Raw genomic sequence first — 26,062 nt, 5'->3', positions numbered from 1 at the left:
GCTCTTTCTTCTTAAGATCTATTATATTCAAAGCTAATATTTGTTTGATATATTTAGGTGCTCCAATACTGAATGCATATATATTTACAGTTGATATATCCTACCAATGAATTGATTTCTTTATCATCATACAGTGATTCTCTTTGTCTCTTGGGATAAATCTTGGCTGAAAGGCTAGTTTGTCTGACATGAGTTTAGCTACTCTTGTTCTCTACTGGTTACCATTTTCATGGAGTATCTTTTCCATTCTTTTGCTTTCAGCCTGTGTGTGTCCTTAAAACTAAAGTGACTCACGTTTAGGCAACACAGCATTGTATTCTGTTGTTTTGTTTAATCTGTTTAGTCCCTCTCTTTGACTGGAGAATTTAATTCATTTACATTGAAACTAATTGTTGGGAGGTAAGGACTCAGTATTGCCATTTTATTAATTATTCTCTTTTGTGGTTCCTTTGTTTCTTTTTTTCTCACTGTCTTCTCTTCTGTTTTTTTTTTTTTTGTGTGTGTGTGGGGGGGGGGTGGCAGTGGTATGCTTTGATTTTTTGTGTGTTTGTGTTTTGTGTATCTACCAGATTTATTTTCTTCGTGGTTACCATGGATCATATACAAAATATCTTACAGTTATAAGATTCTCTTCTAAACTCCTAAAAATTTAATTTCAATTACACAAGTTTCACACTTTTACTTTTGGCCCATTTTCTTATGTGTTTAATAACAACTTGGGGCCTTAGTTATTTTTTCAGTTACTTCTAATACTGTTGTCTAGAGTTAAAAGTGATTTATATTCTACCATTACAATATTAGAATATTCTGAATTTGACCATCTATTTATCTTTACCAGTGGATTTCACACTTTTATAAGTTTTCTTTTTTTAAAAAAATTTATTTATTTATTTATTTTTTATTGGTTGTTCACAACATTACAAAGCTCTTGACATATCATATTTCCTACATTAGATTGAAGTGGGTTATGAACCCCCAATTTTACCCCAAATGCAGATTGCAGAATCACGTCGGTTACACATCCACAATTTTACATAATGCCCTATTAGTAATTGTTGTATTCTGCTACCTTTCCTATCCCCTACTATCCCCCCTCCCCTCCCCTCCCATCTTCTCTCTCTACCCCATCTACTGTAATTCATTTCTCTCCTTGTTTATTTTCCCATTCCTCTCACAACCTCTTATATGTAATTTTGTATAGCAATGAGGGTCTCCCTTCATTTCCATGCAATTTCCCTTTTCTCTCCCTTTCCCTCCCATCTCATGTCTCTGTTTAATGTTACTCTTTTCTTCCTACTCTTCCTCCCTGCTCTGTTCATAGTTGCTCTCATTATATCAAAGAAGACATTTGGTATTTGTTTTTTAGGGATTGGCTAGCTTCGCTAAGCATAATCTGCACTAGTGCCATCCATTTCCCTGAAAATTCTATGATTTTGTCATTTTTTATTGCTGCATAGTACTCCATTGTGTATAGATGCCACATTTTTTTTTATCCATTCATCTATTGAAGGGCATCTGGGTTGGTTCCACAGTCTAGCTATTGTGAATTGTGCTGCTATGAACATCGATGTGGCAGTATCCCTGTAACATGCTCTTTTAAGGTCTTCAGGGAATAGTCCGAGAAGGGCAATAGCAGGGTCAAATGGTGGTTCCATTCCCAGCTTTCCCAGGAATCTCCAAACTGCTTTCCAAATTGGCCACACCAATTTGCAGTCCCACCAACAATGTACAAGTGTACCCTTTTCTCCACACCCTCGCCAGCACTTGTTGTTGTTTGACTTCATAGTGGCTGCCAATCTTACTGGAGTGAGATGGTATCTTAGGGTGGTTTTGATTTGCATTTCTCTGACTGCTAGAGATGGAGAGCATTTTTCCATGTACTTGTTGATTGATTGTATGTCCTCCTCTGAGAAGTGTCTGTTCAGGTCCTTGGCCCATTTGTTGATTGGGTTATTTGGTATCTTATTGTCTAATTTTTTGAGTTCTTTGTATACTCTGGATATTAGGGCTCTATCTGAAGTGTGAGGAGTAACAATTTGTTCCCAGGATGTAGGCTCCCTATTTACCTCTCTTATTGTTTCTCTTGCTGAGAAAAAACTTTTAAGTTTAATTAAGTCCCATTTGTTGATTCTTGTTATTAACTCTTGTGCTATGGGTGTCCTATTAAGGAATTTGGAGCCCGACCCCACAATATGTAGATTGGAGCCAAATTTTTCTTTGTTAATTTTTTCAATAGTTTCTTTTGTTTCAATTTCATTGATTTCCGCTCTGATTTTAATTATTTCTTGCCTTCTGCTACATTTGCTGTTGTTTTGCTCTTCCTTTTCTAGGGCTTTGAGATGAAGTGTGAGCTCATTTATTTGTTGGTTTTTTCTTTTTTTGAGGAATGACCACCAGGCGATGAATTTTCCTCTTAAAACTGCTTTCATTGTGTCCCATAGATTCCAATATGTTGTGTCTGTATTTTCATTTATATCTAAGAATTTTTTGATTTCCTCCTTTATGTCTTCTGTAACCCATTGATCATTCAGTAACATATTGTTCATTTTCCATGTGATGTAGGGTTTTTCCTTCCTTCTTTTATCATTGATTTCCAGTTTCATTCCATTATGATCTGATAAAATGCATGGTATTATCTCCACCCCTGTATATTTACTGAGGGTTGCCCAATGGCATAATATATGGTCTATTTTTGAGAAGGATTCATGTGCTGCTGAGAAAAAAGTATATCCATTTGATGATGGTTGATATATTCTATATATGTCAGTTAAGTCTAGGTTATTGATTGTGATATTCAGTTCTATAGTTTCTTTATTCAACTTTTGTTTGGAGGATCTGTCCAATGGTGAGAGAGGTGTGTTGAAGTCACCCATAATTATTGTGTTGTGGTCTATTTGATTCTTGAACTTGAGGAGAATTTGTTTTATGAATCTCACAGCACCATTATTTGGTGCATAAATATTGATAATTGTTATGTCTTGTTGGTGAATGGTTCCTTTTAACAGTATATAATGACCTTCTTTATCCCTTTTGATTAACTTAGTCTTGAAGTCGATTTTATTCGATATGAGGATGGCCACCCCTGCTTGCTTACAAGGACCGTGTGCGTGGTATATTTTTTCCCATCCTTTCACCTTCTGCCTGTGCATGTCTTTTCCAATCAGATGTGTCTCCTGGAGGCAGCATATTGTTGGATTTGTTTTTTTAATCCATGATACCAGCCTATGTCGCTTTATTGGAGAGTTTAAGCCATTAACATTCAGAGTTACTATTGATATATGGTTTGTACTTCCAGCCATGTTTGATTGTTTATCCTTTTATTAAAAAAATTTAGTTTGTTTCTCCATGATTATCTTTCCCCTCGCCCTCTATCTTTACTGAGGCACTTCCCACTGATGGTTTTGGTTATTGTTTTTCATTTCTTCCTCGTGTAGTGTTTTGCTCAAAATGCTTTGCAATGCTGGTTTTCTGGCTGCAAATTCTTTTAACTTTTGTTTATCATGAAAGATTTTTATTTCGTTGTCATACCTGAAGCTTAATTTTGCTGGATACAGAATTCTTGGTTGGCATCCATTGTCTTTCAGTGTTTGAAATACATTGTTCCATGACCTTCTTGCTTTCAGTGTCTGTGATGAAAAATCCTTTGTTAACCTTATTGGTTTACCCCTGAATGTAATCTGTCTCCTTTCTCTTGTAGCTTTTAATATTTTCTCTTTGTTCTGTATATTGGATATCTTCATAACAATGTGTCTTGGCGTTGGTCTACTGTGATTTTGTGTGCTCGGTGTCCTGTATGCATCTTCAATTTGTATATCTGTTTCCTTTTTTATTTCCGGAAAGTTTTCTGTAATTATTTCATTCAGCAGGCTTCTCATTCCCTTGGTTTGAATCTCTGTACCTTCTTCTATCCGGATGACTCGTAAGTTTGGTTTTTTTATGTTATCCCATAACTCTTGGATGTTTTTCTCGTGATTTTTTACCAGCCTTTCTGAGTTGGCTAGACTCTTTTCAAGATGATATATTTTGTCTTCATTATCTGACGTTCTGGCTTCTACTTGCTCCACTCTGTTAGTGATACTCTCAATTGAGTTTTTAATTTGGTTTATCATTTCCTTCATTTCTAGAATTATTGTTTGATTATTTTTTATAATCTCTATCTCCTGATAAAGATGCTTAACTTCTTCTTCTATCTGTTTATGTAATTCATTCTCAATGTGTTCTTTTGCTGCTTGAATTTGCTGTCTTGTATCCTCTTTAAGGTTCCATTCCATCTGTCTAAGGTGTTCCTTGAGTTCTTTATACGACCATTTTTCTGATGACTCTAGGTCCTCCTGAATATTTAGGCTGTCCTGCATTGTTTGTACTCCTTTTCTTCCTTGCTTTTTGAAGCTGCTCATGTTACTTCTTGTTCTGTTTGACTGCTGAGTTACTGTTTACTCCTATAAATTTATTTGGTGCTTGGGAAGAAAGGTATTAGAAGGGAAGGGAAGAAGTCACTAAAGAGACTGAGAGTAAGCAGGTAGAATTCAAGGAAGGGGGGATAAGAGAAATGAAAAGACAAAAGAAGAAAAAAATAGGAAATAAAAAAAGAAAAAAAAATTTTTTTAAATAATAAAAAAAATTAAAATTAAAATTAGAAGAAAAAAAATTTAAAAAAAATTGTAAAAAAAAATTTTAAAAAACAACAAGAAAGAAAAATGAAAATGAAAGAAAAACCCAATTCAAAAAAAAGAGAAAAGAAAAAAAGAAAAAAAAAAACTAATAAATATAGTCTTAGAGTTTGATTGACTTCTCTTCCAGTAGGTGGCACTGTGCCCACCAGGCCAAGTTTCTCCTGTCAATACGCGGGAACCAATCACTGTGCAGCAGCTCCTCCCAGACTGGGCGAGTCTCCAATCCTGAGTGTCTAGGGCCTCCTCTTGTGTCTATTCACTTCCCACTTTTCCTCTAGCCAGGCCCCTCTCACGGGTGCCTCTCATCACAATACTGGCTACACGCCAGGTCTGCTGCTCCCGGGAGCCCTGTTTTCATGAACGACTGGGCACACTCTTCCAGTTTGCCATTCCCTCAGACCCTAAGTTTGTAGAGCTTGGGGCTGAGAATCCTCAGCGAATTTTTCTTGCCCTTTGGTAGCCACTCCCCTGGTAGCTGGTGCAAGAGACCTTAGCAGTCAGCCCTGGTGGGAGCAGTAGTTCCGTGCCGCGGGTCCCGCGCCACCTCTGATTCCCTCGGTCTGGCTGTCGCGCTCACGGGAGAGCTGGGAGGGGCCCTTACGGGAGAGCTGGGAGGGGCCCTTAAGGTTTCCCCATGTGTGGAGAGGGAAGGCTAGGGGATTACACACCTGTAGCTGTAGGTTTCAATGAAGTTATCTCCTCCGCCGCAGTCTGATGACATCAGTTCTCTGCCATAGTGGTGTCTCTTGCAAATGGCGACAGTTCGTTTCCCTTTGCTGGGCGACCAATGCAACGGGTGGGTCCTTACTGTCTCTCCCAAGCCCCGTTTCAAACCTGTGGCCACTACCTATGAAGGCTCGGTAGGCATTTACCTCCGTAGGATGAGAAGGGCTGACCAGTTGTTTCAGCTGGATGGATTAGTGCTGAGTCACAGCTGTTTGTCTGCAGGAAGCAGGCGAATGGGAGCTTGAATTCAGCTGATCGGGGCTCAGTGTGTGTTCTGAGAGGCCCAGACTGTTCGCCCCAGATCCACATCAGCTCAGCATTGCCTTGTGATCCTGAGCAAACAGATTTAGGTTGTTTACGACTCCCTATGCCCACACAGCTGAAGAGGTCAGAGACTTGATCTCTCCGAGCCCGCTGCCATGTTGGAATCACTTTTATAAGTTTTCATGTTGTTACTTAACACTCTTTAGTTTCCACTCATAGGACTTCCTTTACATTCTTTTAAGGCAGGTCTTTTCGTGATGAATTCCTTCAACTTTTACTTGTCTGGTAATATTTTTTTATCTCTTCTTTCTTTCTTTAATTTTATTTATTTTTACGTGTTGCTGAGGATCAAACCCAGGCCCTTGCACATGTGAGGCAAACACTCTACTGCTGAGCCATAACCCCAACCCTCTCTTCTTTATTTTGAAAAGACAGCATCATTGTTGGATATAGTATTCTTGGTTGGCTTTTGATTTTTTTCCAGCTCTTCAAATATATCGCCCCACTCCTCCCTCATGGCCTGCAAAATTTCTGCTAAGAAATATGCTAATAACCTTATAAAAGCTCTCTTATATGTGACATGTCTGTTTTCTGTAGCTGCTTTTAGAATTTTCTCTTTGGCTTTCACTTTTGAGAATTTGATTATAGGGATTCAGAATATTCTTATTTGTGCTGATATTTCTTGGAATCCTTTGAGCTTCAGGAATCTGGATGTTCTTATCATAAGCTCTCATGATTCAGGGAAGTTTTCAGCCATTGTTTCTCTTAAGAAACTTTCTGCACTTTTCTCTTTTCTCCTTCTGAGATTTTGATACTTCATATTTGCATTTACTCCATATTGTTCCGAAGGTCTTTTCTGCTTTCTTCTCTCTTTTCATTCTTTTTTTCCTATGATTGGTTAATTTCAAATAACCTGTCTTCAGTTTCATTCTCCCCCCCCCACCCCCTGCATGATTGAACTTGCTGTTGAAGCTCTGTTGTAATTTTAAGTTCAGTTATTGTAGTTTTTAGAATTTCTATTTAGTCCTTTTGATTCTTTCTTTATTAGATTTCTGATTTTGCTCATGCATTTATTTTCCTGGTTTTATTTGTCTGTGTTGTCTTCTGTATAATTTATCTTCTTCAAGACAATAACTTTGGATCCTTTGCCAGGCAATTTGTAGATCTCCATTTCTTTAGATTTAGTGAAGGGAGTTTTATTAGTTGGTAGTGTCGTGTTTATCTGATTCTTCATTATCTATGTATCCTTACGTTGGTATGTGTGTTTCCAATCTTTATAGACTGGTTTTGGCAGATAAATACTTTCTCTTTTGAGTCCCTAAGGTAATGGAATTACCTCTGGAATTGCAGTTAGGTCATGTGGCTGCTGTTGGATCCTCAGTAGGGTTCATGGTTGGCTGGCTTATTACCAGGACGTGAGAAGACTTGGACTCTTCCTAGTCCCTCAGAATACTTGACTGCCTCTAGGACCTTGGTCAGTTGGGTAGTGCTGGGTGAAGGGTTTGCTTTAGGTTCTGTGGTTGGTCCCACAGATGATAGGTCTGTTACCAGGTATAGAGATGAGTGTGTCTCTCTTCAAGTCCCTGGAAGGCTCCTGCTGGGTCATTGGATAGATTCCTGGTTGGGTAGGACTGCCCCTGGACCACAGTTGAAAGGAGCTACAGCTGAATTATAAGGATGTTTCATGGTCCATAGTTGAGACTGAGGGCTGAAGACCTACACCATGGACAGAGATGAACTTGCCTTCTGCCAGGTTCTTATGGAGGCAGGACTGCCCCCGGACCATGGCTGAGTAGGTCTGGAGCTAGGTCATGGGGTTGATTCAGAAAAATTGTGCTCTATATGTGTAATATGAATTGTAATGCATTCTTCTATGATATATATAAAACTTAAAATTTAAAAATAAATAAATAAAAACTTAAAAAAATATGCAAGTGCACTGAGATCAGTGAACCTGCCTCAGGCAGCATGTATGGTATGTCTCCTATTTGGATAGGAGATCTAAACTTCTGTCTGAAAAAAAAATCTCAGGATGGACAGATCTGGTTCTGGACTGAGAAGGAGCTGGGTTGCAGAGCCAATGGGATTGAGACGTATGAGCCTTTTCTCCCTGGGTAGGAGAGACTGTTGCTGTCAGATGGCAGCTAAAAGGGGTTAAATTACTGGGCTAAATTACAGAATTTGATATGGAACTGAAGTCAATGGCCTAACTCCAAGGACATGGATACATGACTGCTGGTGGGTCCCTGGGAAAGGGAGTCTTCTCTCAAGCCACAGTGAGAGAGGTTTTAGCTGAGTTACAGGGCCGTTCCTTAATGTTCACGATGAATGAGGGTTCATGACCATAACTGAGTCCAGTAGACCTGTCAGAGGTACTGACAGGCACGACAACCTTGAAGTCCCTTGACATATGGATCTGGTGGTTTGACCAAGGCCAAACAGGTTGTAGCCAAGTCCACAGAGGGATGAAGCCATTTCTGGGTCAGTTGCTAGAATCATGGTTGGTGAACCTGCCATCTGGATATAGGCCTGTCTTATCAGAACAGCCCTTCTCCATCTTGGCCTTCATTAGGGCTGTGCAACATCCTACCCAGGTCACAAAGCTCCCACAAAGCACTTTTGTTGATGAATAGCTACCAAATTCTTGTTGTTTTGAGGAGGATATCACTGTGTGGGGGGAGAGGCTCCAATTCTGCCATTTTCTCTTTACTATTATTATTTGCATGACTGATAAAGTTATAGTAATACATCACGCTTTGTGTTTTATAGAAAAATGCTGTGCTATATTGCCTGATTCTTTAGCATATGCTGTAATGTAAAAAAAAGAGTTACTACAAATTGTGTTCAAATTTTTTAAATAACATCACTTCACAAGACAACAACTAAAATAAAATAAGAAATGGTTTCCAGTGGTGTTAGCTGAGTTTCTGATTTATAGTGTGCCTTTTTTTTCTTCCCAGAAATATTTTGATGTTGTAGAAGAGAAGGCTGCTTTGCAAGATGCAACAAATATCAAGCTGAATATTTTGGAAAAAAAGCTGAAAGAGAAAGAACGAATTATTAGGGAATTGAAAGAAGAACTAGAACATTGTGAAGAAGCTGGATTGCTAAAACTTGTAAGTTTCAAGATAAAGATTAATTTTAATATATGGAAATGAAGTCATAGATTGCTAAAAGCTTAGGTTAAGGATGAATGAAATTGAATGGATGTATCTTGGACATCTCTCTACAATATAAGCTAGTTCAGCACTTTATTGCTTAATGGCGTATCCTAGAAAACACATAATTATAAACAAGAGCAATATACTTGTTCTCAATTTTTATTTACAATGAAAATATAAATAATATCATAGATTCTCTGATTGCAAAAATATTTTCACTCTAGAAGAGCATATGAGTGGGTTTCTGTGGAAATTTGGAAACTTCCACCCTTTTTTGCAGTCAAGATAGTTGGAAAGACACAATGCTAAGTTTCCGAAGTCAGAGGCTTCCAGGAAGCCAAGTTGGAATAGAATGACCTTTAAATAAAAAAATATTAAGAAGGAAAAGTTCATAGGATTACCTCTCCTCCAGTTTTCCCTAACTCAATGGGAGTTTGGAGCTGCTTTATTGCTTAGACAAAGTACTGATCAGGAACAAAAATGGAAACAGTAAGAAAGCAGAAAGGAGATCCTGAACTCCTGTCCAAAAGGAGAATTGTTAACGACTTTGGAAAGTGTGACCCTGAGAATAAGTTCTCCATTTCCTGTTAGCCCTGAGGTATCAGCTATCTCAGGTCCAGCCATAACCCAGAGTCAGAGAAGGATTTATTATTAGGTTCTAAGAGCAAGAAGCTAACAATTGTTTGATTGGGAGAGTCCAGCAGAAATTTCAGAACCCTGGGGAAATAAAAATATACTGAATACCAAACTACAGACTGAGTCTCCCTTATCCAAAATGCTTGGGACCAGAGGTGTTTCTGATTTCAGACGTTTTGGATTTTGAAATATTTGTATATACATCTTAAGGATAGAACTATATGTTTCATATATACCTCATACACATAGCCTGAAGGTAATTTTCTACAATATTTTAAAATAATTTTGTGCATGAAACAAAGCTCCATAGTATATAATTTTCCACTTTGGCATCATGTTGATGCTCAAATTTTTCAGAGTTGTAGCGTTTCAGATTTTCAGATCAAGGAAGCTCAACCTATAGCAGGTCCCAGATATTTTATCAATGGTATCTCATCCTCACAGCTCAGTTTGCAGATGAGGAAGCATTTTGCCTGCTTGCCTTGGAGTAAGCAGAACAACCAATTTCTGCATTTATTTTTCTTTGACCTTTGCATCAGCCTACATCTATTCTTATTTTTTGGAGAAAATAATTTAATGAAAAAGACTAAAAACTATAATAACTTTTAATTCTGCCTTGAGCAAAGATATCAAGTTTAGCTGTGGCAAAAAAAAAAAAAAAAATTCTGGTTTATTTATTTCCCATGTGTGAAACACAAGGTGATACCTACCTAGCTAAGGTAGAGTTAGGGTAGGGTACCTGCAATACTGAACGCAAATAGTTTTGAATGCTTTAAAGAAAGATTAAAAACTAAGTTCTAGTTGGTGTGGGGAGATATAGACACCCTTATAAGCATCTGGCTTTTGTTCTATAAAATGTATTGAACAATAGGCCTCTGGACATTGAGAATGTCTCAATTCTTTAAGAGTCCCTTACACTCTTGAAATCTTTACAACTTTAAATGCTGTCTTCAACAGGTTACCTGATCTGTCTAGATGTTCTGGGGTAAGAATGAGGATGGACAGTGGCTCCATAGGAACAGCATGTGGGATCCTGCACCCACTCAGGTGCAATCAGTCTGTCCTGTGGATCACAATGGCATCCAGAAAACCTTGGTATTCCACAATAATTTTCCCCCAAAGAGTTCACACCAGAATTTTTGTAAACATTCTAAGATTTGTGAGGTTGGGGTAATTCTAATTAGTCAGGTTATAGATCACTTTCAACAAAATGTGTGGCCCTGTCTCCTGACCCTGGGCAATTCAAAGCACACCAGTGTGCATTTCAAAAACCTAGACCTGAAGGCCACAAAAGTAGATCAGAATTTTTAGCAAATGAATATACAGACAATACCTTTTAAAATCTAAGAGCAAACTTTCCTCAAATTCCTTGCCACTTAAGTTCTACATGATGTATCTTCCATATTTGAAATTTCATCTTATACAACTGCCCCCTCTAGTGGTATAAAAATCCCCTTGAGACTCCACCTAAATCTAATGTGCAATTCAATTTGGAACACAGAATTTGGAGGAACAATTAAAATTTTCAAAGCAGCACTGGAAATAACTTGAAAAGACCTGAAATAAGCAAGCTTTATTTTATTATCTAGAATTACCTAGTTTGTTCTTACTAATAAATTACATAAGTAGTTGTACAGTTAATAGGTAATTTATAGTTAATTTGTAGTCATAATCTCTCTCCTAGATTGTTTCTGAGAGAAATCTGATAAAACTGTAATAGGAAAGGATAAGTTCAATAAACAGCTAGTTACCTCAACAACTTTGTGAGGCCCTACGAAACTTAGCAAGACCCTGTCTCAAAAACAAAAACAAACAAACAAAACCAAAAAACAAACAAACGAAAAAAGATGTGGCTCAGTATTTAAGCCCTTTGGGTTCAATACCTGATACAAAAAATTTTTTTTTAAACAGTTTAAATTCTATTGTAAATAAAATGGAAATAAGAAAAGGAAGCTCTTCAAGTTATAGAACCCTCATTTCCAGGTGAGAAAATTCTTGACATAGAATTTTTTTCTGAGAGCAACTTCATTCGGGGAAAGCACTTTACAGTTTTTAATCTATGGAAAACCGTGTGACCTTGCTACATACTGCTGTAGGTTACCATGCCGTCTCTTGAATAATCAATCCCCTGGAGAAATTATAGAGGAAGTTAGACTGTCAGAGTATGTGTGTGCATGCGTGTGACTGCATGTGTATTTTAATTTCAATCAGAGTTGCTGCATTGAACAGACTTGTCATTTTTCTTCCTTACCCAAATACCAATGATCCATCACACACCCTCCCTTCCTTGGTGAACATGTCTGCTCGTTGCTGACAACTTTGAAACAGAGCTGTCAATCAAGACCAGCAGCTCTGCAGGGCTGCGCAGCCCCAGTGTGCCACTTTCCTGGTTGTCACTCATTGAGGAAGCACCTGCTCATCTCTGTGACTGTAATGAGACATAGGCATACATTAGAACCCTACTCCTCCCCCAGCATCAAATTGAGATGTCCAAGTATTGTACATGGAGCCTGAAGAATTGAGATGCCAATATCACAGAAGGGAAACTGCTGAGAAGTCACATAAAGTGCTCTGAACCAGGACTTCCCAGACTCTACTGTTAATATGAATCACTGAAGATGCTGTTAAGATATGGACTCTGACATAGCAGAGCCGGGCTGGAGCCTGAGAGTCTGTATTTCCAGAAAGTTCTCAGGTGCTACTGGGGCTACTGTTCAGCAGACCACTCCCTAGCTAGGAAGGTTCTCAATTTTTTTCAACTATTTTTAGAAATGATTCTTTCAAGATTCAGTTTGGGATTCTGAAACCTAGAAACCAGAATTCCGTCTATTTTGTGAATATTCACAAGAGAAATAGTGTATGGACTACCACCTGAAGTCCTAGTTTTCATAGTATGATAGTAAAAACTTGAGAATGGCAAATTTCTTAATACATTTAAAACTCCTGAAGGATCCTGGATTACCCACAGTTTCTCTTAGAGTACAATGTGACTTAAAAATAGCTACAACCAATCAACCACCTTTTAAGGATCACAATCCATCTTAACCTTGTTTTATTAATGCAATTTACTTTAAAAAGGAATCTTGTGGTTTAAGTAAACCAAAATTGGTGATGTGGGCAGATGGCAGAAGAAACATCACCACAAAACCTGCCACTCAAGAGTGTAACAGAGAACCATAGCAGCCCAGAACTATCCCTTTGTTCATTTTGCTAATGAGTGTCCTCATTGCTGTGGGCGGCTGAATAGTTAATGACTTGCAGTTCCTACAGCTGACAGATGGTGGGGACAGAGCTAAAGGTTACCCTCATCAAAAAAGAGGGTGGTTGTACACTGATAGGTGGAGGAAAACCCCTTGAATTTAATGTGTTTTCCTTGGGTCTTGCTTTCAATACAGAGAGATTCCTAGATAACACATTTAGGGGTTAGTTGCACTAGTTGTACATTTTACAATTCATCTTGATTTCTTCAAATAGTTTTCCTTTAGTTTATTATAATGGATACTTGTCCACTGGAGAGCTTCATAATCCACCACTATTAGGAAATGTATGTTTAACTCTATTAAGGCCAGTACTGTTTGTTTTTAAAAAATCCTTTTCATCTATACTACATTCTGTGATGATCTCAAGTTGAGCAGTGTGAGACAAGAAGTTAATGACTGGGATTCTTGCTGTGGCTTTTATTATTTGGGGAGGGTTCTTCCTTCACTAAGAACACCATGTTGTTTATTAACTACCTACAAGACTTGGTAATATTTATTTGTAAAGCATGAATTGGGCTCAAATAAGTTAAATTAAATGGTAAATCAAGACTTTGAAGGGGCTGGGGATGTGGCTCAAGCGGTAGCGAGCTCCCCTGGCATGCGTGCGACCCGGGTTCGATCCTCAGCACCACATACCAACAAAGATGTTGTGTCCGCCGAGAACTAAAAAATAAAAATATTTTTTAAAAAAACTTTGAATATTTGTAATTGAGCTTAGTGCAAAACTCAGCATATTTTAAATCCCACTAACTCTGATATATAAGTACATAACTTAGTAAGCTGGGTTTTTTAAAAGGTTTATTAATGTGTTACAAAACATTTCAAGCATTATTGTTCTTTTGAAACATTATGATACAGGGGAAACATTTAAGTAATTTACTTCCTGATATCTCTAAAATTAAATAAGAGTCGAGTTCCAAAAGAAAACCAGTATATTAGAAGGAATATTTTGTTTTTGAGCAGATGTTTTATTACTATTAATTTTTAAAAAGGAATTAATTCTGTAAAAGGGTTGAAATTCACCTGTAGATTACTTTAAAATTCAAAATTATTTTAAGACTGTAGTAATTTTGAAGCAAAGTCTGTAGACTTTTCTTTCTCTTAGCATAATAACATGAGTTTAATATTTTGAAATTATGTAACTGATTTAATATTTTGCCCCGATGAAGTATTAAATTCTGCATCAGCCTCCCCAATCCATTACATCTTAATTTTTTTTTAATGTGTGGTGGTAAAATCTAGACAACCATAAGGAAGTATATTCAGATGTTTTCAATAGCTTTGAACCAGACAAGAAGAAGAGGGGAAAAAAGAGTGGCTGTCCCAATAAGCTTCTGTTGCGTAAGAAAAAGCCTCTCCCATAATGGACATGGCAAGATTTAAACAAAAGACGCACATAATAAAAATGTAAATGAGTTTGCTTTACTAAAACTATAACTTTAAAGTCTTTTGTTGTAAGTTATCCTGAAACCTTCTTACAAGGTAATCACTGTTTGCATAGAGATTTAAACCGAAGTCTTCAATAGCATTAAACGCCTGCACAGTCCCCGGGTGACAGGCATGCAAAGCCATGTTAATGTTCAGAATATGAATTGCCTCTGGGTGGCTCCTCCACCAAGCAGAAAACCAACTGCGTGGATATCCGTGCGCCTGATGGGCTCCATGCGGCTCCCAGCCTGAAAACGTCACCACTTTGACATGTGATGTGCTCCTCAAGACACTGGCAGCGCTGACACTGGGAAATGCCACAAAGGCAACAAGCCCCCCTCCATAGCCTTGCACTTTGCCACCCCCTGGCGCTGCCCGTCCGCGGTCTCCCCAGCCTGCCTAGTTACAGGCGGACAGCACTTCAGACACACAGAGGGAAGTGTGGGTGGAGGGGCCCCAGCTGCCTCCCCGGACACAGCCTCCATAGTGAATTGACCTGAATGATGAGGGCATACAAACAGTATGATATGCATTATTCCTGTCAATAAAATGTCCCCATGTGTTGTGGGCTTTGTACAGAATGTACTGCAGCCTTTCTTCCAGCAAGCTCTATTTAGTCTCCTTCCTTTTTACTATTCATATTATAAGTGTGTAATAGAATTCAGAAAATTATATGATAGCTCTTTCTGTATCAGTATTGTCCCCGTGTTGCATATTTAAATCCTCGGCTCCCTGCTTAGAAATATGGAATTCCCTATCTTTCAGGACCTCTTTGCCAAAGAGACCAGCTCTCCAAGACAAACCTTTGAAAAGGAAAATTCAGAGTACAAACAGGAGAATGAGAGACTGCTTCAAGTGATTGCAGATCTGGAAGAAGAAATTCGACTCAATATCAAAGAAAATTCAGTACTAGGTAACATTTTGGAATCATTTGTGAGAAAAATTGGGCACTTCATAGCTAAGTTTGTCCTTCCCACACATACGTTCGTTTGGTTATTTTCATTTAAAAGATCAACATGATAGTCATCTTTGCTTTTGCTTTAAGATAGGACTCCAGGCTTGGGGAAAAAGATTTCTTGTAATCCTGATCCCCATCTTATTACCTCAGGGTGTTATTTTCAAGCCACATATTGGCTTTTGCAAATAACATGCTCACCAGTATTCTACCTCACTTAGGAATATGATAAACAGAAACTTTTACTGATTTATCTCACATGCTTAAATGATTATCTGAACTATAGTGTTTGAATACTTAAGTATACCTATTGAGATATGCTTTGTAGAGAAATAGCTCTTTTAAAAAAGTGCTACTACTCAATTATCTTCAATTTTCTGTACAAATTTCAAATCAGATGCTCATGGGTACACTTTATACCCTTCTTTTTCTACTGTAAATATTGGTAAAAGTTGCATTTACATGATCAAAGTTAGATTGCTTCAAAGTACTTTTTTCATTTAACTATTGTCTTTGTACTTAAGTTAATGGTTATGATGTCACCCTTAATCTTTGATATGAAAAGAAGGAGGTAATGAGCAAGGATACAAAATTTATAGCAAAATATTGATCAAATGAGATATGGTATGGGGTTCCTTTAGTATAAAGTTATGCCATACCAGCATTACTCCATTTCTCCTCTGTAGTACTTTCTCAGGTTTTGGTAGTTCTTATTGAGTTATAAAGTGACACCTGCTAAAGCATTCTGTATTGGCTGTGACTAACAGCAAAATGTTCACTGCTAGTGTTGATGAATAGCTTTCAGCTCTCAGCCACACTCGGATCTTGAATTTACCTCTTAATCCCTATCTGACCAGCCGTCTGAACAGCAGGAAGAAAGCGGTGAATGTCAAGGGCAGTTGTGAAGGTCACAGTCCTGCTAGGACTTGCGTCCACCATGCCCACCAGTGGTTTCCCAGCCTGCCCTGAAGCAGGCAGCTTGAATACAGGGCATACGCATGTAATTTCATGGTTGGCCTCTCTCTCCTTTTGTTTACAGAAGATGAAATTATAAATCTCAAAGAGATTTCAGAGCAGGATCAGAGAACTATTCAACAGGTACGTAATATTTTCACATTGATAAATGACTCTTTTAAATTGAAATATCAGTACCATTGGCAAAATGACAATGTGTTCAGAGTATCTTAAGATACAGAGAAAAGTTGTCATATGTTTCCCATTATATACGTTTGATTAGGTATTTCCTTGTTCTTTTGAGTAGTAGTGAATTAGAGTTCTGTCTTGGAAATGCACAAGTGTATGGATGCTCCCTTTATTGGGGGTAAAATGGGCAGCAACTTTGTTGATTATAAGGAACTGAAGTTTCAGGACACAGGGATGTCCAAAGATGTGCTCATGGTTGTAAGGAAATTACATTACTAAGAATAAGCACTCTTGGGCTGGGGATGTGGCTCAAGCAGTAGCGTGCATGCGTGCGACCCGGGTTTGATCCTCAGCACCACATACAAAGATGTTGTGTCTGCCGAAAAACTAAAAAATAAATATTAAAAAAAATTCTCTCTAAAAAAATAAGAATAAGAACTCTTATTTTTCGTTCCAATATTGGTTCACTTTCAGTATATGAATGAATGGGGCTTATGTTATCTGGTTAACCTTTATTTAAAGCAGGGAATTCTTTTTGGTGTCATGAAAATCAAGATTTCCCAGTACATTTAATGCAGCAGGACCATAGCAATTCCCGTCCTTGATGCACAACCCAGGGGCCCCTGCTTTGAGCTCTCTGGGTCTTGTACCTCCCCTATGTGGCGCTCAAAACACTTTGTAGTTTTGGTCAGACTTCCCCACCATACTCCAGGAGGACAAAGACTGCGCTCGGTCTCTGGTTATATTCCTAGGACTGAGCACAAGTGCAGGGCACCCTGAAAACTGCTTTTTGAGGAATTAACAGGAAGAAGATGTATTTAGAGTTCAAAAAAACCATACAGGTGCTAAGCATAGTAACACATGTCTGTAATCCCAGAAATTTGGCAGGCTGAGACAGGAGGATCAAAAGTTCAAGTCCAGCCTCAGCAATTCAGCAAGGCCTTAACCAACTTAGAGAGATCCTGTCTCAAAATAAAAAACAAAAAGGGGTAGGGATAGTGCTCTGTGGTAAAGCCCCCTGGTTCAATTCCTAGTACCCTAAACAAACAAGCAAACAAACCAACTAAAAAACATATAGGAGAGAAAACAGATTCTCATGCCCAGATTATTCCAAATAAATTTATTTTCCAGTAACTGAACCAAATATCAATTTTAAAGTTAAAATTAGATAAAATTAAAAATCCAGTTTCTCTCCTTTTTTATTAACTTAAGAAAAATGACAGCAGAATGCATTACAATTCTTAATTACACACACACACACACACATATATATATATACATATATACTATAGTTTTTCATATCTCTGTTTTATATAAAGTATGCTGATATCCAATTTGTGTCTTCATACATGTACTTTGGATAATGATGTCCATCACATCCCACCGTCCTTGCTAATCCCCTGCCCCCTCCCTTTCCCTCCCACCCCTCTTCCCTATCTAGAATTCATCTAATCCTTCCATGCTCCCCCCTCCCTACCCCCTACTATGAGTCAGCCTCCTTATATCAGAGAAAACATTCAGCATTTGTTTTGGGGGGACTGGCTAACTTCACTTAGCATTATCTTCTCCAACGCCATTCATTTATCTGCAAATGCCATGATTTTATTCTCTTTTATTGCTGAGTAAAATTCCATTGTGTATATATGTCACATTTTTTAATCCATTCATCCACTGAAGGGCATCTACAATTCACAATACCTAAACTGGCTCCACAATTTAGGTATTGTGAATTGTACTAAAAATCCAGTTTCTCTATTACACCAACCACATTTTCAAAATTACAGTGGCCACATATGCCTAAGTTTAGGTTCATGTTTCAATTAGGTCTTATGTTGCTATTTGGGATGTTCTTTCATTTTATATAAAGTCACTTCTGAGAACTATTTTTTTTAATCAATTTATTTTTTTATTTGTTCTACTTCGTTGTACATGACAGCAGAATGCATTTTAATTTATCATACACAAATAGAGCACAACATTTCAATTTTCTAATTGTACTCGGTATAGAGATGCACTGTTCGTGCAATCATCCTATACCTAGGGTAATGATGCCCATCTGAGAATTAATTCTTAAAGAAATGGTTACCCTGATAGATCAGAGTTGGGAAATGATTGCTCTGATCACTGAATTCTACAAAACGATTTTATTTCCTTGTGCTTCACCCCATTGCACTGGCGATGATGTAGATTCCTTTTTTTACTGGGTAGCAACAGAATTTGTAAACAGACAACTTCAGCCTTCTTGGCATTGGCTTCTAGGGTTAAAAATGAAATCTCTGCTTCTAGTTTTACTTAACCTACAAGGGAACACCAATTTATTGTAAATGTTTCTAAAACTCATCTATACTACTACCATCGAAAAGAAATTCCATAAGCTTTCTACTCTCTGAGAGGTACAATAGAGAATTAAAACAAACAAACAAAAAAATGTCAATGGCAAGTCATCAATTAGGAAGAAACATGCCCTGAGTGACTAGTTGCACCCTGTGTGAGTTTAAATACATCATAAGTGCTGCCTCAGCTTTTGAGACCTACAGTGGTCATGGGTAGCCACTGGCCACATGTGGCTACTGAACACTTGAAATATGGCCAGTGCAACTGAAGAACTGAATTTTTTTCTTTTTTATATTTTTATTGGTGCATTATAATACATAATAGTGGGGTTCATTATGACATTTTTATGTATAATTTTTAGTTGTTGATGGACCTTTATTTTATTTATTTATTTTATTTTATTAATTTATTTTTTGTGTGGTGCTGGATTTGAACCCAGGCCTTTGTGCATATGAGGCAAACACCCTACCAACTGAGCTATATCCCCAGCCCTATTTTATTTATTTGTTTATGTATAAGAATCGAACAGTACTCACACAAGCTAGGCAAGTACTCTACCACGAAGCCACAACCCCAGCCCCTCATCGCTACATATTTATATGTGTATAATTTGATCAATTTCATTCCCAAAAACCTCCCCTTTCCCTCCCATACTCTCTCACCTGGGTCCCCTTCCTCTACTGGTCTTCATTCTAATTTTGTGAATTGATCCACGACCCCTCCTCCCCACTTTTCCCTTTTTGTTCTCTATCTTCTACATATGAGAGAAAGCTCGTGACCCTTGACCGATTTTGGCTTCTTTCACTTAATATAATACTTTCATGTTCCATCTATTCTCCTGCAAATGACATAACTTCAGTCTTCTTTATGACTGAATAAAATGCCATTGTGGACATATAACACATTTTCTTCATCCATTCATCCATTTTGACACATACCTAGACTGTTGTGGATCATGCTGCCATAAACATGGGTATGTGTGTATCACTATAGTAGGCGGACCATAATTCTTTAGTATAAATATCTAGGAGTGGTACAGTTGGATCAAATGATGACTGTATTCCTAATGTTTTGAGGAAAGTCCATGCTGATTTTCATAGTGCTTGTACTAATTTACAATCCCACCATGTAAAAGTGTTTCTCCACATCCTCAAGTGTTTATTATTATTTGTATTCTTGATGATTGCCATTCTCACTGGAGATGAAATCTTACTGTAATTTTGATTTACATTTCCTTAATTGCTGATACATTGAGTACTTTTTAGTATTTTTGTTGGCTATTTGTATTTCTTCTTCTGAGAAATGTCTGTTTTGTCATTTGCCCATTTATTGATAGAGTTATTTGGGTTTTTTTGTTATTGTTTTTGGTATTAAGCTTTCTGAGTTCTTTATATATTCTGGATATTAAGCCTCTGTCAGAAAAGTAACATCAACAATGTTTCCCATTCTGTAGGTTCCCTCTTCATACTCTTACTTTTTCCTTTGCTATACATAAACTTTTAAATTTGATGCCTTCTCATTTAAATTTTTGGCATTATTTTCTGGGTTTCAAGAGTCCTACTGAGGAAGTTTTTTTTTTTTTACTGGTTCTTTTCAATTATACATAACAGTAGAGTACATTTTGATATAATTATTCATGCATGGAATATATATTATTGTAATTAGGGCTCCCTACTGAAGAAGTTTTTGTCTGCACCTATATGTTGAAGTGCCAACCCTATGTTCTCTCTTAGGAGTTGCAAAGTTTCTGGTCTAATTCCTAAGTCTTTGTTCCATTTTAAATTGACTCTTGATTTACAGACTAAGAGTTTTGAATCTACTCTCATTCTTCTACATTCGGATAACCAGTTTTCCCCTCATCATTTGTCTATCTAGTCTCCAAAGTATGTTTTTGGAGCCTTTATCAAGGATTAAATGACTGTATCTGTGTGCCGGTGTTTGTGTCTTCTATTCTGTACCATTGGTCTACGTTTTTATATCAGTACCATACTATTTTTGTTACAATAGCTCTGTAGTATAATTTAAGTCAGGCATTGTATCTCCAACATTGCTTCTCTTGCTTAGAATTACTTTGACTATTCTGGGTTTATGATTCTTCCAAATGAATTTTAGAACCTTTTGCCCCGAGTCTTTTGAATAATGTCATTGGTAATTTGATGGAGATTGCATTGAATCTCTATGTCACTTTTTGGTAATATAGTCACTTTAACAATATTAATTCTGCCTATTTATGAACCATGGGAGGCCTTTTCCTCTTCCAGTGTCTTCTTCAGTTTCTTTCTTCAATGTTCTATAATTTTTATTGCAGAGGTCTTTCATGAAGAACTGAATTTTTAATCTAAATTTTGTTTATTTTAAATTTAAATTGAATAACTGATACTTGTTTCAGTTATTGGGGAAAATCTTTAGGTATATTTTTAATTGCTTGGGTATATGAATCTACTTTTTCATATACACAGTTTTTAAAATTTAAAAAAATCTAAAAACTTAACTCTCAAGTTGAGATAAGTGATGACAAATACACAATGGATTTCAAGGATTTGACATAAGAATGAAAAATAGCTGCAAATAATTTTGAATTTGATTGCACATTAAAGTGATAATATTTTACATATGCAGGGAAAATGAACATTGTTAAAGTTACTTTTTTAACCTTTATAACAAAGCTACTGTAAAATTCAAAATTATGTATATGACACATTATATTTCTATTTCACATATCTACTTTAGACAAATATAGCATTTCTAACCTGCTTGATCATTTAAAAAAAATCCTTTCCTCTTTATTTATTTCTTTGTCCTAGAACTCCACACAAACATGAAATATAGGCACATTTTGATATTGAGCAGAAAAATTCTAGAACCCTAGGTTCCTGTTCCATTTCTGCCACTGTGTGCCATTGGGCCAGCCAAGTCCCTTCTCCCCTCCTTCCTGTTTCTCCCAGGCTTAGTGTGTGTAGAATATGATAATGTAATGAAAGGGATTTGTCCATTAGAAAGCAGATCAGAATTGCTGAACGAATGAGAACTGATATTTGTTGGTTTGTTTCCATGATACTTCACCAAGTCAGCAGTGCTTCTTAGGTACTTTTAAGTGCTAAACACTGTGCTACTGCGAAAAAAAATTAATTAAAGTGCATGTATAGACACATATGATCTCAGCTGGGAAGGATGCCCAGTCTAGGGGATAGATAAAAACATAAAGAAGTGGGATATGATCATATTAGAAATGTGTACCTAGAAAAAAAAGATACCTGGCTTCATTTGGAAGGTAAGGCTTTACAAAAAGTAGTCCCACATCCTGCTCTGAGGGAGATCCACTCCAAGGTAAGAAGTCAGAAGAGCTTGGATAAACCAGGCTACAGAGTATGAATACCTATAGTGTGAGATACGTTCATGGAACTGTTTGCAATTTGATATAACTAGAGAATGAAATAACAGTTAAATGAGACCACATGGTGAGGATTTGTGGTGGGTATGAAAGAGGGTGAAGACTAGGGAGTAGGGAAGGGATAAGTAAGAAACAGAAGAATAAAAAGGACAACTCAAATTTTTGGATAAGCCACATGCTCCCTCCCAATGAAGTTAAAAACAAATTGGAAAAAAAAAAAACCAAATTGAAAGTGGAACTGAATTTGGGTAGGCTGACCTCTTGCCACTGACGTGTGCTAAGCACTATCCAATGTGGAGTTCAGTAGCGTTTGTGTTTTAATTCCGATAATCTAATAACAGGGATAGCCGTATCTGTCCTTCAGCTGTGGCCACAATACAATCCAGTCTCCTGAATTTCATTGTAGTAAGGAGACAGACCAGGAATTGGGGTTCTGAGCATGCTAGGGTGCACTTAATGAGGCATGTCAGAGATCCAGGAAGCCTAGAGGAAAGATACTGGGCTGACTCCCAGAAGAGGGGCTAGAGTTAGCCAGCAGAGAGGGAGAGTGGGAAGTTCATCCTAAGCACAAGGAGGAAGCCTCTTGCAGGGAAGGGTGTGTAGTTTGCTAGAGCTGAAGAGTCCATAAAAGTAAGGGGTGACAAGGGTCAAGGCACAATTGGAAAGAATTATTATTCATGCCAAGAGTTTAAATTACCTTCAGAGTACATTGAGGAGCCTTGAACATTGTGATTGGATCAGATTTGTGTTGCAGGAAGAAAATGAATGGAAGGTAGGAAAATGTAGAGCCAGAGAGACCCATTAAGAGGATACTTGGATAAACAAGGAAAACTAAAAAACCTTGAAACAACAAGGATGGTGACCTTGGAGTATCTGTTAAACTAATAAGTACATGAATTAATTGAGTGGATGTCAAGGTCAAGGGTTTAATTTTACAAGTGTTTAAAACACACAAATGAATTATTATTTAAAGTACCAGGCAAGTCACATGGGTACAATAGTGTGAAGTATGTGGGCTTTTGGTGGCTATTTTCAATCAATATGAATAGGCCTGATATCACATAAATATAACACAAAAAAACTAAGAGAAATGGGTTATATAAAGAGTAAAGCAAACTTGCTCTTGTGACATACTAGGACTTGCTTTATTATATATTGGTCTCACATTTGTGAGAAGGGTGGGGTGAGGAAGGTTATAAATATATTGGCATTTTCTGTGTACATTTGTTTGCTTATATAATAATCCTATAATAATATATTATCATTAACATAATGATCCGTACAAATTTAGTTTTTCCTTTGACCACACAGGAATGAATTTTTCTCATATCAAAAAATGTTTTACCAAATTCTACTGAGGTGAAATTTCAGATGTTCTGTTCTTATCTTGAATTAAAATGTAATATTCTTCTCTATTTCAGTTAATGGATAGCAGAGAAAGATTAAGATATGAACTTGAGTGTGAAAAATCAGTAGTTCAAGATATGGTAAGATGATTTATTATATTTTTTTCCCTAATGAATTTGAATCCAAGAATGTAATTTAAATCATGAAACTTCCATATACCCAATTTGTAACTGTTCACAACGAATTATTCATTTTGCCTTTATCAAAAAATGTAAGTGCATGCATGGCAAACATTTTAAACAAGGATTTTTGAGAAAACAGCTTGAGTAGCAGTATAATCAATATATTTACTAGGTGGTAGAATCTTGCGCAAGAATAAGGATCACCACTTAAAGGACTGCTCAATTTTTTTTTTTCATTTTATGATGGAGATCTAAAAACAAAAACAAATGAGAGAGCCCAATATTTTGAAGGATTTTCTATTTTTAGTTACAAATTGCCACAAGTGACAATAACAACAAAAAAAAGAAGCCAGTAGATATTTTGGCATTCTGTGTTGGTCTCATAAGAAAACACTGCCTTTTTATGCTCTTTTAAGAGAACTTTCCAGACGGCTGGTCTTTTATTTTATCAGTTGACTCCCCACCCCCTGGCCCCCACCCCAGCCCCCGCCCAGCTTATGGTGTTGTACTTGGGCTTTCAACTGATCACCACTAGTATGTCTTTGTTACAGTAAACTGACTGTGTTTATTATAATAAAAAATAAAACACAGCTTGACTTGCGTTCTAAATGTGCTTGAAAAGAATATGATACTGTTTAGAAGAGAAAAGGTTGTTCATAGGAAATCCACACCACTGCAGATATTGAAACATTCGCTTTTTTACAGCTTGTCACACTTTGTGCCAAGTCATGACTGTTTCCCCAACTCTGTTTTGTTGCTCTCAGCACCCTGTGTTTTGGGTTCCTTGTCATAGAAATTAATGGAAACAATGCTCCTGGATTACAATAAAGCCTTCTATGAAACCAACTTGGGAAAGCAGGCGATGGGGAAAAATTATGGTCAGCAGCTAGTCACAAAAACCATGTGCTGACAAAATATGTTATTTTGAACCCTTTACTTTTAAATACCTGGCACATGAAAATAGTCCCCATAATCTGAGTCTACTGGGTCAATTTCTTCTATCATTATCCTTCACCCTGCTCTGCCGTTTCTTCGAAGTCCAGGCTCTGCTTTCAAAAATCAAATGTATGCAATGTTGTCATTAAAAGAGGAAGCGTTTTTATAGGGTGGGAAGCAAATGTTACATGGCTAGTTTGTTAGGGCAACAGAGAAGAAATTAAACCACTCAGTTGATGGATTTTTGCCTTTATTAGAAGCAGACCTGATATACCCTTTGAATTACTTTGCCTTTTTTGTTTGTTTGTTTGTTTAACTATAATCATTTTACGGGTGCTATTGTACTCCCCACAGAGGAACCAATCACGTGTTTTTTTCTTGGTTAGACATTTGCTGAGCCCTAAGCTGGTTGCCAAGCAGCCAAAGCCCACATCCCAAACCCCACAACAGCACCAGTGCCTTCAGGATGCTTAGAACTAGTTTGAGGATTCATGTTTTCAATAGAGGGATTGGTTCTCCTTGTGGCCAGGGTTTCTATGGCATATAGGTTTGGGGCCTGGGGAGGCCACTGTTTCCCCCCTCACACCCCCAAGGCATTCTGCGGGGCAGTTGGAGGGAGACTGGCTTTGTTGCTCTTTGGGCTCCTTTTTGTTCATAAACCAGGATTTAGGAGAAGTGGGAGAAGGTGGAGCGAACCACAGTCATTTGTAAAAATCTAAAAAATGTTCTCATAAGAGGTTTTTGTTCCAGGCTTGTCTGTTACTGTTTCCAGTAGAGTGTAAAAGTCGAAGAGCTGGTAGTGAAGAGGCATGATCAATAAGTATAAGTAAGCAATGGGATTTTGAGTGATTGTATTTTTAGATTAGTTTGGGGGAAACATATTAAATAATTTCGTTTCTTCCCATAATTTCTAGGCCGAGTGTCTTTTATTTATCTTGAAGTTAACAAAAGAAGGAGAAAGGTGCTCATCAGAAAAGTACCACAATTTATCTCTTTCCCTGGCCTAATTTCCTTCATCCCATTTCATGTGATTTCTCAGAACAATCAAGATAGGAAGGAGATACAGAGTTGCTCTAGTCCCATTCTGGGGACCCAGCACCAAGTGACTACTGCATTCACCTGCTCCTGTAACTGAGTTCCTGAGGTCTGAGTTCCCTTCCAGGCATGCTTCAAGGATGCCCAATCCTATTGCATGCGATGTGTCAGCATTTGCCCATCTAGCTGGGATGCTTCCTGTGGTCTGTGCAAACCTGCACTGACATTGAAGTTCTTGGAATAGTGGCCCCTAAGACCAACATAACAGGAATAATGGTTGAGTGGGACTGTATCTCTATATGCCACAGCAAGCAGAGCAGCAAGTTCTACTGACCCTGTTTGACTCTCAGTGAGTCCCTTCCCACCGGTCAGTCAAATGTGCTCCACATAGTCCCACACATCTGGTAGCCCTGCTTAACCTTTATAATCTGCTTATAAAGTCAGAGAGGCAGAGGGGAAAAATATTGTGAAAGGAAGAGTTTCCTTGAACAGAGGTTCAAAGCTCATTAGAATGAGGCCCCCAAACAATACACCTTACCGGAAGTCAGCAGATACGTCTACTAAGAATCAAGAGGTTCTTACCAAGGTGCC

The 26,062-nt window shown here is 37.5% G+C and overlaps 1 protein-coding gene across 1 annotated transcript in view; it reads left to right on the top strand.

The window, feature by feature from the left end:
- LOC308651262 (uncharacterized protein C10orf67, mitochondrial) overlaps positions 1 to 26,062 on the top strand; it is a gene marked incomplete at its 5' end in the record, with an annotated part of 122,852 nt that overhangs the window by 17,911 nt on the left and 78,879 nt on the right. Inside the window, 4 exons of the mRNA XM_081298192.1 lie at positions 8,624 to 8,779; positions 14,914 to 15,061; positions 16,143 to 16,201; positions 23,393 to 23,458. Coding sequence (XP_081154318.1) covers positions 8,624 to 8,779; positions 14,914 to 15,061; positions 16,143 to 16,201; positions 23,393 to 23,458 — 429 coding nt within the window. The remainder of the gene's footprint in view (positions 1 to 8,623; positions 8,780 to 14,913; positions 15,062 to 16,142; positions 16,202 to 23,392; positions 23,459 to 26,062) is intronic.

The sequence above is a fragment of the Spermophilus citellus genome (genome assembly GCF_964194105.1).
Source record: "Spermophilus citellus genome assembly, chromosome: 6".
Classification (NCBI taxonomy): Eukaryota; Metazoa; Chordata; class Mammalia; order Rodentia; family Sciuridae; genus Spermophilus; species Spermophilus citellus.
This window is presented reverse-complemented; position numbering and strand designations above follow the sequence as displayed.